Genomic DNA, 14,495 nt, shown 5'->3' on the forward strand with positions numbered 1-14,495 from the left:
AGCAGTCGGGTGGGTACTTTAATCATCTCAATTGCCTTGATCTTCACGGGATTGCACTCTATGCCGCGCTCTGAGACCAGAAAGCCGAGAAGCTGGCCGGCTGATACTCCAAAGACACATTTCTCTAGGTTGAGCTTGATCTGGAATCGGCGCAAATTCTCAAAGGTCTCCTTGAGGTCCTCCAGCAGCGTGCCACGCTTCTCCGTCTTCACCACCACATCATCCACATATACATGGGCATTTCTGCCGAGTTGCTTGAGGAGGCACTTCTGCATGCAACGCTGAAATGTGGCGCCGGTGTTTCTCAAGCCGAACATCATAGTCAGGTAGCAGAAGGCTCCAAAAGGTGTGATGAAGGCGGTCTTCAGCCTGTCGGCCGGGTTCAGCTTTATCTGGTGATAACCTGAGTATGCATCCAAGAAACTCAACAGCTCGCATCCGGCTGTGGAGTCTATTACTTGATCAATGCTTGGCAGAGCGAAGGGATCTTTGGGGCAGGCTTTGTTGAGGCTGGTGAAGTCAATGCACATGCACCACTACTTGTTCTTCTTCAACACTAGGACTGGGTTGGCCAGCCACTCTGGAAAGAACACTTCCATGATGAATCCGGCTGGAAGAAGCCGGGCTATCTCTTCTCCGACAAATCTTCTCTTCTCTTCCGACAGGCGGCGCAAGGGCTGCCAGACTGGCTTGACGCCAGGTCGGACATGTAGCTTGTGCTCGGCGAAATCCGTTGGAACACCCGGCATGTCTTTGGGAGACCATGCAAAGATGTCCCGATTCTCACAGAGGAAATCGAGGAGCTCGCTTTCCTATTTGATGTCAAGGCATGTGCCTACGACAGCGTGCCTCTCCGGGTGCTCCGGGTCCAAGGGTATTTTCTTTGTTTCCTTGGCCGGCTTGAATGAGCCCTCAACCTTCGACTCCTGGGGTGTGGGTGAAATTTCTGGCTTCTTGCCTGCCAATGCCACCACCCGGTCAAGGAGCCGTTTCTCGGCTGCAATCACGAGGGACTCGGCCAGCCGGCTGCTATCTGCGGCGCAAGTGATCGACTTCTTGTAGTCTTTGACTACTGTCAGGATCCCCTTGGTACTCGGCAACTTCATCTTAAGGTAGGCGTAGTGGGGGACCGCCATGAATTTGGCCAGAGCAGGCCGGCCCAGCAGTGCATGGTAGGGGCTCTCAAGGTCCACCACTTGAAACCAAACTAGCTCTCGGCGGAAGTGATTCTTGTCTCCGAAGAGGACATCAATCTGGGTCTTGCCGATTGGTGAGCAGGAAAGGCCAGGGAATATGCCATGGAATACAGTCCGACTGGGGACGAACTGCTTCTGCTTGATTCCCAACTTCTCCATTGTGTCACGGTACAGGATATTGATGCAGCTGCCGCCATCTATCAAGACTCTGGAGAAACGGGCTGCTCGCCTCTCCATTGCAAGGGTTGCTTCTAGGACCAGGGCATATGAACCAAGGGAAGGCATCACTTCCGGGTGGTCGGCCCTGCTCCAACTGATAGGCTTCTCGGACCAGTGCATGAACTCTGGAGTGTTGGAGGCCACTGCTTGCACTTCTTGTTGTTGTTGCCGTCTGCTACGTCTGTCGTCGGCCATGCTAGTAAACACAACATAGGCTCCATGTTCCTCCGGGTACTCGTCTTGTATGGCGTCGACTGGCCGGGCTGCCGGCTGCTGGGACTGAGGAGGCGGCGGTCCGGCAGGCGGAGGAGGCAGGAGTCCATCTCCCTTGGCGATTCTGGTGAGCCCGTGACACTTTCGGGTGGTGTGGTTGGACGGCTTCGCACCACTATGGAACTTGCAGGGTGCATCCAAGGTTTGTTTGTAAGAGAAGGCGGGCAACCAATTGGACTTGCCGCCCTTCTGCCGCTTGGGGGCCGGTTGCCCTTCTGGCTGCTGATCCTCGACCGTTGCCACCTGCTGGCTGGTAGAAGCCGGCTGGGTGGCCTTCCGCTTGTTATCACCTGGTTGCTGTCGTCGACTGGTGTCACCAACCGGAGTCCGAGGGGCTTGAGGTGCCACCTTGCCGGACGCATCTACCAGTATTTCCGCCTTCATGGAGGAGTCGGCCGTGGCATGCTTGTCGGCGATGACCGACAGCTCATCAAGGGTCTCGGGCTCGTCGCAAAGGAGTCGATGCTTGAGGAGGGTGCCATCTCGGCACCCAGCAGTGAAGTACTCGATCGCCTGCACCTCGTGCACGCCTTCGCAAGAATTGCGCAGCTCGGTCCAGCGCGTGAGGTAGTCGCGAGTCGACTCTGTGGGCCCTTGGACGCACAAGGAGAGTTGTCGGGGCTTGGGAGCCCGCTTGTAGGTGCTGGTGAAGTTGCGGATGAAGACCTCAGTGAAATCAACCCAGGTGTTGATGCTGCGGGGCTTCAAGCTGTTGAGCCACGTCCGGGCAGTGCCTTGAAGCATGAGCGGGACGTATTTCACGGCGACGCGCTTGTTGCCGTTTGCTATGCTGACAGCCGTGGAGTAGTCGACCAGCCAGTCCTCCGGCTTCACGGAGCCGGTGTACTTGGGCGAGTCTCGCGGGAGGGTGAACCCCTTGGGGAAAGGCTCATCTCAGATTCGGGGGCCGAAACAGGGTGGGCCCAGCGCATCTTCTTCTTCAAGTGCCAGGGATCGGTTGAGACGATCGATCCGATGGCGAGCATCATTCTCTCCGACTCCCTCTCGGCGGCCAAGGCGGTCGCCGAGTGTCGGATGCGTGACAGGAGGCGGAGTGGGGTACCTCGCTCCACGAGGCAAGGGAGGCGGCAGGTTGCCTCGCCGCTCTACTGCGCGAGGGCGGCCGTCCTCGTCCCGCTCGATGGAGAGGCGCGTCCGACTGCAGCTAGCAGCCGGCTCATTGCCCTTTCCTCCGCGGGCGCCACCAGTCGGCGTCCGGGAGGTTGCCCCATGATCTCGGCGTGGGGGCGGCTCGTCGTTTCGTCCGACTGGGACTTCAACGCGGCAGGCGGCCTCGTGCTGCGCGACAGCCGCGTCCAGGAGCTGTTGGACTAACTCCGTCATGTGGCGGAGCTCGTCGCCGTTGTACTTGTTCATCTCATCCGTTACCGCCTGGGCGGCCCGGATGTTCTCTGCAGGCGTGGCGTAGACGGGGCACTCTGCCCCGAACATGCTGGTGATGGTCGCGCCACGCTGCTGAACTGTGCCCAGGAGGCTAGGCCCCCCAGGAGCCGGCGTGCCGCCTACGGCCCGGTCCATCTCGCGCCGATAGGCGTCCGAAAGCCAGCGCGTGCTGGCCAGGCGGCCAGAATTTTCGACAAGCTGGAGGCGGCGTGCCTCCAGCGCCTCAGCGTCCGCGCCCTCGGGAATGGGTGCCATGAGGTCGCACAGAGTGGCGTCGATGGGATCTTGAGCACGCCTGTCCGAGTGCTCCTCACTGTTGATGACGAGTACCTCCGTGACGGTGCTCCCGCCATTATACTCGCGAGGAGGCGGCTCGTCGTAGACCACCACGTTGGTGGGGAACGCGTCGAGCAACGCCGTGTCGGAGTCGACGATCATCGGATCGGTCGAGCCGATGGACTCCAGGTCCACAGCAGGCTCGCTAGTGACATGGAGCTGGTCGAGGAGCCTGATGAGGCGGCTCTCAGGGCAGCTTGTGCCCGCGTCGAAGGCCGACTCGTCGGAGAGGTTGATCTCGCCGACGAGGTCAGCGAGGCAGCTCGCCGCGCAGGCGATCTCTGCGCCGCGCAGCGCGTCGAGGCTGGCGCCGTCGGGCGTGCTGGGCTGGCTTCGCTCGCCAGGAAGGAACAGGGTTCCTGTCCAGAGCAGATCTTCGGGAGACGATGCACCTCGCCCCACGGTGGGCGCCAAATGTCGGGGGTTGGGTGCGACATATGCCAATGGATGGCTTATCATGGTGGGAGCGAGTAGAACGTCGCCGGTGCCTGGAAGCGAGATAAGGCGTGAACACGAACCCCGGCGTACTTTACCCAGGTTCGGGGCTCTCCTAGGAGATAACACCCCTAGTCCTGCTCTGCGGGGTCTCCGCATGATCACCAAGGCACAAGTGATACAATGGTGCTCCTTGAGCTGTGTGCTAGAGGCAGAAGGAGGCAAGGCTAGCTCTCTTCCTGCTCTAGGGGAGTGGCTAGTTCTAATGGAGTGGGAAACCTTTGCATGGGTGGCCTGGGGGGTTTATATAGGCCTACCCCCCAGGGGTACAATGGTAATCTGGCCGACTGCTGGGCCCAGCCTCCGGCTTCTCCGCCGACCGCTGGTGCCCGCCGCCTGGTGGGCCCCGCTGACTGGTTGGTGGCTGCTTACTGTAGCCGTGTCGTTGGTGACGGGGGCTTGGTCATCTTAGCGTGGCTACAGTCCCGCCGCTTGGCGGGAGGCCACTGTAGCCACACCTGGTCTTATCATCTTAATGGTGTGCTCGCCTCGGGACAAGGGACGACCACCTGCTGGAGGCCGACCCCTCTCGAAATCCTCCTGGTCGAGCTTCCGCCGTCTTCCTTAGGGTCACTGCCCGATAGGGCCCGCCTCTGGCAGACCGTACCGACAGGCCGTCGTGGGGAACAGGGCTCCGCCTGCCCGGAGCGATGTCAGGGTTGATTCGGCACAGTGCTCCGTCGTGCGGAGATCTCCATCTATACGGAGCACTGTTGCCACGCCCGTCTTGAGCGTGGGAGGCGACGTGCTTCACTGTAGCCATGCTTTGACTTGTACTCTCGATGAGGGCTCGGCCGCACCGTAGTCGTGAGGTGGCCGCCTGCCCGTTGCCGCCCTCTCTACAAGGCGGCCGCCAGGAGCCGGTCATTCGGAGCGCCGTAGACTTGGGTCGGCCGCCCTCTGGCAGCCGGCCGCTAAGCCAGCCGGCCCCAAAGGGCGGAGCCTCAGCTCGGGGTCCAGCCAGGCGGAGTTGGCCCAAAGTCTTGATAAATCCAGGGACTCGGGTGAGCCTACCCGTGGCCCATTACTCCGACACTGTTGGATCAATCCCAAGGCTTGAATTGCAGGAGAGTGAATTGTAGGCTTCTAGGCATCCTTTCCAGATGAACAAAAGTGGGTAAAAAATTTCAAATTCTAGTCCCATTGCACAATTAAGTATGTACATAGGGCAACATGCTCGTGGGCTTCTGGGCATCCCTTCCTACCTCAATTATGACACCGGCCTAGAAGTATAGCTACCTTTTCTCATGCTCGATCAACTTTAAGCTGATTTCAACACTGATTTGATGGTGCTTGAACGTTGTCCTATTTCCCATATTTGCTCTTTTCACAATTTTATATAAGAAAAGGTAGCGTGTATTTGCTTCTGCATTTAAGAATCTAAGAGAGAAATAGTATTTGCAAGACTATAGCAACTACCTCAGTGCAAAAAGCGTACTGCAAAGTATTAAAAAGATCTTAAGATGAATGTAATGTGTATTTTTTGGAAATGCACAACGCAACATTACAAAGTTCGGTAGAGGCTTCAAGCCTGTCAAGTCAAAATGGTAGAATAATTGTTTCTCAGAACTCAACAGGGGAAATGTCTTTGCTAGCAGTTTTTTGGTCAGATTTCTAAATAAACATGTGAAATTTCTGTTTGGAAAGAGCGCGTTACCTCTTCAATGCTTGCATTCTTCAGCATCTACAAGGTAAAGCATAAACATGTGAAATACAGTTAGCCTTTGTAATAAATTTTTATTAGCAGATCCAACATATGTTTCCTACGTAGATGATAGAGCTAGCAAATCTCACCGAGAGATCGTCGTCGCCCTGCTTGAAGCTCCTATTTGCTGAACATGTGACACCAGAGTCGTCTGAGCTTCCACTGGGCAATGTGTAGACAACCTTGAGCTTCATTTCCTCAATCACCTTATCAGCCTCCTTGTTGAACTGAGGAATACATATAAAGGTGGAATATAGTTGGAGGAATGCCAATCATTTTATCCAGATGACAATGCAAGGCTAAATCATATCATAGAAACCAGTGATTATGAGTTTTATGCTCACAGTGTCAGGGGGGGTTTCATCCATGTCGGTGCTGGCAGCCACCCTGGTGCTCTGAATCAAGAATTTATTCTTTGATTGCATATTTGTGGGGTACTCTTTCTGTAACTGTAGGGTAACTATAACCCAAAACAAGAAGGCAGATGCGCGCACATCAGAACCAAATGAAGAATCCTGGAGTATGTATGCATGTATGCATGCTTACTTGTTATCGTGCAAGAATCCCACGGGTGGATGATGCTCGCGTTCGGCCGGACGAAGTACTTCCTCGGAGACGTCGTCTTGACCTGAAAAATGAAAAAAAGAACAAATTCTGATCAAACCTGAACCTCGATCTTCTTCAAGAGCTTCACCGAAACGCACAGCAGAAAACTAGAGTCCTCGCAATTCTCCAACCCAATGACAAACGCTGAAGCTAATCAAAATCAGTAGCAGTCGACGGTCACCGCTCTCACGGCATTCCACGCGCGCGGCATGAACAACACGCGTCAAACACCTCGCCGCATACGAAATAAAGGACGCAGGAGGGGAAACAGGTACACGGGGAGCAGAGTGGCGGATACCTCGTTGCTCTTGACATCGAACCAGTCAACGATCGGCACAGTGCGGATCAGGCGCCGCCTGGCCTCCCGATGCTCCTCGTAGTCGACGTTGTCATCTTCGTCCTCGGACTCCCGGCGAAGGGGCTCCCGCGGCGTAGGGCGGCTCCGGCGCAATGGACGGGCTCGGCGACGGCTCGGGCGCAATGGACGGGCTCGGCGGCGGTGGCTCCTGCGGCGAAGGACGGCTCCGGCGGCGGCTCGGGCGCGACGGACGGGCTCGGCGGCGTCTCTCACAGCGAAGGGCGGATCCGGCAGCGAAGGGTGTGGCGGGTGGCTCCGGCTGCGGGAGGAACAACGCGGGAGGAGGAGGAGTGGGCGAAAGGTCGAGGTCATGCGGGCGGGGCGAGAGGACATGGGGGCGTGTGTTGTTTGCTTTTTTCCGAACGGTAGAGCGGTTGTTGACGTGCGGGGTGAGAGGAAGCGGGGGATTAGCATTTCATTAACGAAGACTATTTTGTTAACGAAGATTATAGTGGTAGTAGATGATGGGTAATTAATTAAAGTAATGACATGGTGGGTAATTAAAGCGTAAATCAGATTACAGGTTTCGATGGATAGGATGATCTGGTTCTTCGCCCTCTCTTTCTTTTACAGTGATAGTAGATATATGAGATAGATTTTTTGCCTCCATTTTCTAAAAAGTGTATATATAGATTTTGTTCAAGTGTACTATTTTTATAGAACATATATGTATTGCCAATAATCACAAATTTCCTTGGATGGCGGGGAGGATGATTGTTAACCTATATGGACGATTTTCCCTCTTCTCTGCTTAGCCTACTTCACTTTTAGCGAGTGTCCCTGGCATTTCCTATTTGGCGCCATAGGCGCCAGTTAACGTGCATTTTGCTAACTTGCGCCTGTGGCGTCCGTAAATGGGCCGGTCCATCTAGGCGCCGGTTGACCATTTTTTTTAAAAAAAATCTGTGAACTTTTTTGAGATGGATGAACTTTTTTGAATATTGATGAACTTTTTCTAAATTTAATCAAAACTTTGTCTTGAAAATGGATGAACTTTTTTTTACTTACGAACTTTTTTTCAGTTCCATGAACTTTGTCTAAAAATACATGAACTTTTTTTCAATTTCTATGAACTTTTTTCAAATTTAATGACCTTTTGCAAAATTGGATGAACTTTTTTCAATTTGAATGAACTTTTTTTCAAATTGATGAACTTTTCAAATTTTATGAACCTTTTTTAATGATATGAACATATTTTTTCAAATGGATCAACTTTTTTTCTTTAAATCTGTAAACCTTTCTTCATTTCATATTTTTTCGCTAAAAAAACTAAAAAAATAGGGCAGCAGACTAGTGGGCCAGCCCATGCTAGCAGCACTGCAGGCGCCGGATCGTTAACGGGCGCCTGCAGCGCTGTATAGGTGCTCCTCGCCTGAACTTTTTTGCACTCGGTATAACTATTGGGATGGCCTAGTTTTGTCTTTTTTTTAACTAGCAAAAGAGCCCGTGCGTTGCAACGGGAGAGAAAACATAACACACACTCTTAACTCAACAACCATCATTCAAGACTACAATAGGTCCATCTTCTTTATTTTTGCGAGGCATCATATTTGTGTTGCCGATCCTCCTTCTCACCCTCGCCGGCGATGGCCTCAGTGTTCACACAAAACAACAAAAAACATGTGTTGAATATGGTTAATCCTAAGGCGTCTCTCTCTCCCTCTATCCTCCCTCTCCCTCTTTCTCCCTCCCCCCCCTCTCTCTCTCTCACTTTCGCGATGAGAAATCTGTTGTTTTCCCTTGCAACATTTTTTAGAGGTATGCACGTGTAGTTATCGATGTTTTCTTTTCCGTATATGGTCATAGTGGAGTGTTTATTTGCAATCCGGATCGCCGCCGGTATGAAAAAACGGATCTTGCGCTATAAATTATAAGTTTGCTTCCATAACAATATTTTAAAAATATTTAATAAGTAAAATTAATATCATATTTAGATTCCACACATTTTTCTAATAAAATTTCATATACAATATGTTAAAATCGAAGTTACGGTTTAAAAGATACAGATAATTTAGAAAATCATTTGGTTTGCCTCAAATATATTCTAAAATAATATTCAAATATACTTAAAAGGTAAAAATAATCTCATATTCATATTCTACATATTTTTCTAATCAAATTTTATATATAACATGTTCAAATCGGAGTTACGGTTTAAGATATGGATGATTTTAAAAAGCATTTGTTTGACTTAAATATGATCTGCGGATGAATTACCTAAAACATCAGAGGGGTTTTCGAAAAATGTAAAATAACGGTTTGAGTGTGACTTAAATCCGGACGGTGGGTTGATTTCAAGAAAAAACAGGGACTTTTGTGTAAAATACGAAAATAACAATTCGTTTTAACTTAAAACGGGACTGCGGGTTGAATTCTCTGAAATAGAGGGACTTTTCTGAAAAATGGCATGACGGACAAAAGAAACCCAATTTGCTTTATTATTATTAGCAAAAAAGCCCGTGGCGTTGCAACGGGAGAAAAAACATAACACAAGCTCTTAACCCAACAACCATCACTCAATAGGTCCATCTCTTTTATTTTTGCGAGGCATCACATTTGTGTTGCCGCTTATCCTCCTTCTCACCCTCGCCGGCAATCACCTCGGTGTTCACACAAAACAACAAAATACATGTTTGAATATGGTTAATTCTAAGGTGTTTCTCTCTCTCCCTCTCTCCTCCCTCGCCCTCTCTCTCTCGCTTTCTCTCACTCTCGCGATGAGAAATCTATTGTTTTCTCCTGCGACATTTTCCAGAGGTATGCATGTGTAGTTATCGATGTTTTTCCCCATATGGTTATAGTGGGGTGTTTATTTGCAATCCGGATCGCCGCAGTACGAAAGAAAAATCGATCTTGCACTATAAATTATAAGTTTGCTTCGAAAACAATGTTTAAAAAATATTTAATAGGAAAAATTAACATCATATTTAGATTCCACACATTTTTCTAATAACATTTCATATATAATATGTTAAAATCGAAGTTACGGTTTAAAAGATATGGATAATATAGAAAATCATTTGTTTGATTTAAATACATTCCAAAATAATATTGAAAAATACTTAATAGGTAAATATGATCTCATATTCATATTCTACATATTTTTCTAATCAAATTTCATATATAACATGTTCAAATTGGAGTTACGGTTTGAAAGATATGAATGATTTTAAAAAGTATTTGTTTGACTTAAATATGATCCGCGGATGAATTACGTAAAACATCAGGGGGGGTTTCGTAAAACGTAAAATAACGGTTCGGGTATAACTTAAATCCAGTCGGCGGGTTGATTTCAAGAAAATACACAGACTTTTGTGTAAAATACGAAAAAAAGATTCGTTTTGACTTAAAACAGGACTGCGGGTTGAATTCTCTGAAATAGAGGGACTTTTTTAAAAAAAATGCCATGACGGACGAAAGAAACTCAATTGTCTTTATTATTAGGTAAAGATTAGCTCCTTTTCGTTCAAGTTTACTGATTTCCATCGCATGGTTTTCTTTGGGTTCTCCTACCTAATTCAGTTTTTCTTTGTTTTCTTCTTTTCCTTTTTCTTTTTATTATGGTATTTATTTTCCTTTTTTTTTCTTCACCGGTTTTCTTTTGTTTTTCTTTTTCTTCTTCGTTATACCTTTTTTCCTGTTTTCACTGCTTTTCCTTATTTTTCAGTTTTCTTCTAAATATGTGGATTTTCTTTGTTTCCTTCTCGGTTTCTTCATTTTCTCCGCCTTCCTTTTCGTTTCCTTGTCGGTTTTTAGTGGTTTCCCTTTTTCTTTCTCGTTGGTGTTCTTTCTTTGTTTCTTTGTTTTCCACTGTTTTTTTTTCTTTGTTTCTTTCTCGGTTTTCATTGTCTTCCAAATACACGATGAACAAATTTTTTTTCGTTATATACAAGTTTCGAACACTTTTATGAATACATGATCAAGATTTTTCAAATACAAGGTGAACAATTTTTTAATGGGAAAACACTTTTTTCACACGCAATGTACAAATTTCATATACATCAAGAACATTTTTATATACATGTTTAATTTTTTTTAAATATAGAATTATCTATTCTGAAATATACGTTCTTGATGTCTACATTTATACAATGTACATTGTACTTTTTTCGTATGCATAAGGAACATTTTTTGTACAGATTTAACTTTTTTAAAATACATGATCAACTGTTTTTCATAAAAATTGTATATTTTTTGTTATACATGGGAATAATTTTTTCTACACGAATTTAACATTTTCAAATACTTGATTAACATTTTTTCAATACAAGATCTATTTTCTCCATACGCATTTTATATTGATTTGTACACATTTTTTTATACATGAGGAATTTCAAATGCTTGATTAAAAAAATTCAAACACTTGATTCTTGATTAATATTTTCTAAAATACATTATCAATTTTTAAAAATATTTTTCATATACATGAGAAACATTTTTCCTATATACATTAAACATTTTTCGAATGTTTGATAAAAAAAGTAAATGTTTATGAAAGTTTTTTTTATTATATTTGGAATATTTGGAAATATAAATGAAAGTAAGAAAAAAAATTGAAAAACTAATAACAAAAAACAAGGAAAATAGAAAAGGAGGTTGCGACCTTTGGCATGATGCTGGGAGGACCTGGTTTTACGCTCACCTTCACACGAGGCTACCCTATGTTTACCATAAGAGAAGTTAAGCCCGCCTCAAATTAATTTTACAATGAAACGGGAAATAACCCAATCTACTAATCTTGTCGGGCTTCTTTCTTTTGGGCCTTCACCTCCGAGTTTTTCTTCTTCTTATTCTCTCCTTTGACAGTTCCAGGATGGAGAAATATATGGGATCAATCACAATTCAGAAGGGCATGCAAAAATGGGATCAATCACAAATTTACCCGAAGGAGAAAACGATGAGAGAAATGGCCCACAAAATGAATTGTACTTTCTTTCGAAAAGAGGGGACACCCCAGCCTCTGCATCAGGTGATGCACACAAAATCATATTGATAATTTCAAAAGTTTATTATCCGAACACATTTAAGTTCAACAAAAGACGGCCACACATGGCTGCCACAAAGGGCAAATTAAGAAGAAAAAATGTAGGGAAAATGAGCCTCGTGCATCACTCTACTAGCAGGCTGCCAACCAAATCGATTGAACAAATTATGATAGAACAACTCCCATAGGTTGCACCCAAAGATCTTGGACAGTTGATCCTCCTCCTTGCGTTGTAACAAAAACATACGGATCCAACTGGTAGCCTTGAAGATAACCTGCAAAACATTGGCAAATTTTCTTCTGTTAAAAATATAATCGTCACGAGTGTTCAAAATGACCAAAAGTGAATTTCCCACACGAATATGAGATTCAACTTTGGATGCAACCCCGCTAGCCTGTTTCCGAGCATATTCATAGTACTCATGAGTAGAGGGTAGATTAAAAGTTATATGGAGAGATCGTCATAATAGCTTGGCATGTGGGCAATGAATGAATACATGTTGAATTGACTAATCATTGCTACAAAAGCAACACTTAGTGCATCCTTGTGAATTCCATTTTCGTGGGATCAAGAAGGAGGCTGCCACACATGAGGCATCTTGATGGGCCACCCAAAGGGAGCTCCTAATCAGGGAACTATAGTCAACACACGAGCAAAGAGAACTTCAAATCTAGGAACTACAGTCAACACGCGAACAAAGAGAGCTTCTATTCGACGCTCTTTGCATCAAATAGGAGGTTGCTGGACAAGAGACATCTTGATGGGCCACCCATACCGTTGTAGCACTAGCGGAGGGAGAGAGTGTTGTAGATCCCCGGTTTACTAGATCTCCCGTAAACTATAGCGGTTTATTATAGACCCCGGTTAATATAGCAATTCATTGTACAAGGAAAAAACTATAAACTTTGTAAACACAAACACATTTTAAAAATCTGAACACTTTTTGAAATGCAAAAAGTTTTTTGAATTGTGATTTTTTTCAAAAATAAGTACATTTTTGAAATTCTGATCAAGTTTATAAAACATGAACATTCTTTGGAAAATCCTAAATATTTTTTGAATTTTTGAACTAATTTTGAAAACAGGAAGATCTTTAATATTCCAAATAATATTTGAAACTCGAGACTTTTCTTTAAAACAAACAATTTTTTAATTTGTGAAGAAATTTTGAAAATGGGAACACTTTCAAAAATGTGTGAACAAATATTTGAAAAACAAGCGCATTTCTATAATATGCCAAAAAATCCTAGCATTATTTTAAATAGGGTATAAAATAATAACTTTTTTGTATTTGTGAACAATTTTAAAAAGAGGGACATTTATAAAACTTTCAAACACAATATAAAAACATGCACGCTTATTGAAAAAAAATCTATTTTTGCAAATGTAAACATTGTTCAGAATTTCTGAACCAAATTTGGACGGACCCATATTCTGATTTTTCACCGTGCATGTTCTCCCACTAGTTTTGGAAAGGTTCTAGAATATTCTCTGAACCGGTTTCTTTTTCTATGTGTTTCCATCCTTTCCAGTTTTTTTTCCTTTCCCCTCTTTGTATGTTTATTTTAGGAACTAAGATCCTTTCTCAAAATTAGAGAATAATTGTATAAATTCGTGTTTTTTTGAATTTGTGAACATTTATTTCATGTACATTGTTTTGCGAATAATACGAAAATTTTATTTCAAAGTCACTGGGTTACAGTCGAGAGGCAATAAGTCCTCACAACATGGAGGGCATCTGCTCATCCATACCGCAGTACAAGACTCAGTACGACTATAATTTGGCATACAATCTGCTACCCTATTTTGAGTCCTACTATTTTTTTGTGGAACAAACTCCCTCTCATCCATACAAAATTTAATCTCTGCTACTAGATGGCCATAGGCCGATCGGGACATACTATCACCAGAGAGTATCAAAGTGCATTACAGGAATCAGATTGCACCTTAACTGGTAAATCAGTATGTTGTAAAGCAAGGGCCATCCCTTACATTATTGCATGCATCTCCACCTCGAGCGCTTCATTGCAATTAAATATAACACGGTACGCAGCAAATATAATAGAGCCATCATCACGACGTAAGATCATACCAGCACCTGCCTTGCCATCATGAGCTGAGAAAGATCGGTCAATAGACAGTGCAACCCAATTTGCTGGATGTGGTGGCCAAGGAACAGGAGCCGCGGCCTGCTGAATACTAATAGTAATAACCTCCTTCTGTGCCAACATCTTCCCTTTAAAATTTCTTCCATATAATTCCTGGCTAGATCCAGAGACTTATAATAGCTATCCAGAAATTCCATAGTAACATCAACCGGTGGTACTTCCTTGCCATGCACAACATTATTGCGAAGTTGCCAAATTCTCCATATAAGTAGAATGACCATATCACGTACCTTATTATCACTCTTTACCATTACCTAGTAACACATCATCAGTTGGCAATGGCCATAACTCTCGCATCCTCTGCCACACAAGTCGTGCTTGAGGGCATGCAACTAGGGCATGGTAAGAACCTTCCCTCTCCCGGACGCACACCCTACAACAATCAGTAGTACCAATATGTCGGTATAACTTGTTTTGATCAGTGGCAAGAGCACCTGACGCGGCCTTCCAAGCTGTAATACGCATTTTAAGAGGAACTTTAGCCCACCAAACATAATTTCATATTGATCGATCTCCCTCTGGACACATACTTGAAGCCCCTCCTGCAAATGAATCGTCATGTTCTCTAGTAGCGAGTTTGTAGGCGCTCTTAACAGTAAATTGTTCAGACTTTTTTCGGAAACCAGGCAATAAAATTTTCCCGGCCTCTCGGAGATGTACGTATTCTCAGAATTTGCTGCACATCTACATCCCAAAAATGTTGTTGGAGACGCTCCATGTTCCATCCACCATGGTTGAACAGAAGGTCTG

At 45.5% G+C, this 14,495-nt stretch overlaps 1 protein-coding gene across 3 annotated transcripts in view; it reads right to left on the reverse strand.

Annotated features, from left to right (window-relative positions):
- LOC123044386 (uncharacterized) overlaps positions 1-6,964 on the reverse strand; it is a 39,313-nt gene extending 32,349 nt beyond the window's left edge. For all 3 annotated transcript variants that reach the window (XR_006420056.1, XM_044467114.1, XM_044467115.1), the window contains exons 1-5: positions 6,533-6,964; positions 6,175-6,256; positions 5,973-6,088; positions 5,718-5,855; positions 5,581-5,607 (exon numbers count right to left, since the gene is read on the reverse strand). Coding sequence is in view for 2 of the 3 variants with exons in the window: in XM_044467114.1 (XP_044323049.1) it covers positions 5,581-5,607; positions 5,718-5,855; positions 5,973-6,088; positions 6,175-6,256; positions 6,533-6,925 (756 nt within the window). In the remaining variant the exon portion in view is untranslated. The remainder of the gene's footprint in view (positions 1-5,580; positions 5,608-5,717; positions 5,856-5,972; positions 6,089-6,174; positions 6,257-6,532) is intronic.
- Between the last annotated feature and the right edge of the window lie 7,531 nt (positions 6,965-14,495).

This window comes from Triticum aestivum, chromosome 2B, assembly GCF_018294505.1.
Source record: "Triticum aestivum cultivar Chinese Spring chromosome 2B, IWGSC CS RefSeq v2.1, whole genome shotgun sequence".
In the NCBI taxonomy this organism is placed as follows: Eukaryota; Viridiplantae; Streptophyta; class Magnoliopsida; order Poales; family Poaceae; genus Triticum; species Triticum aestivum.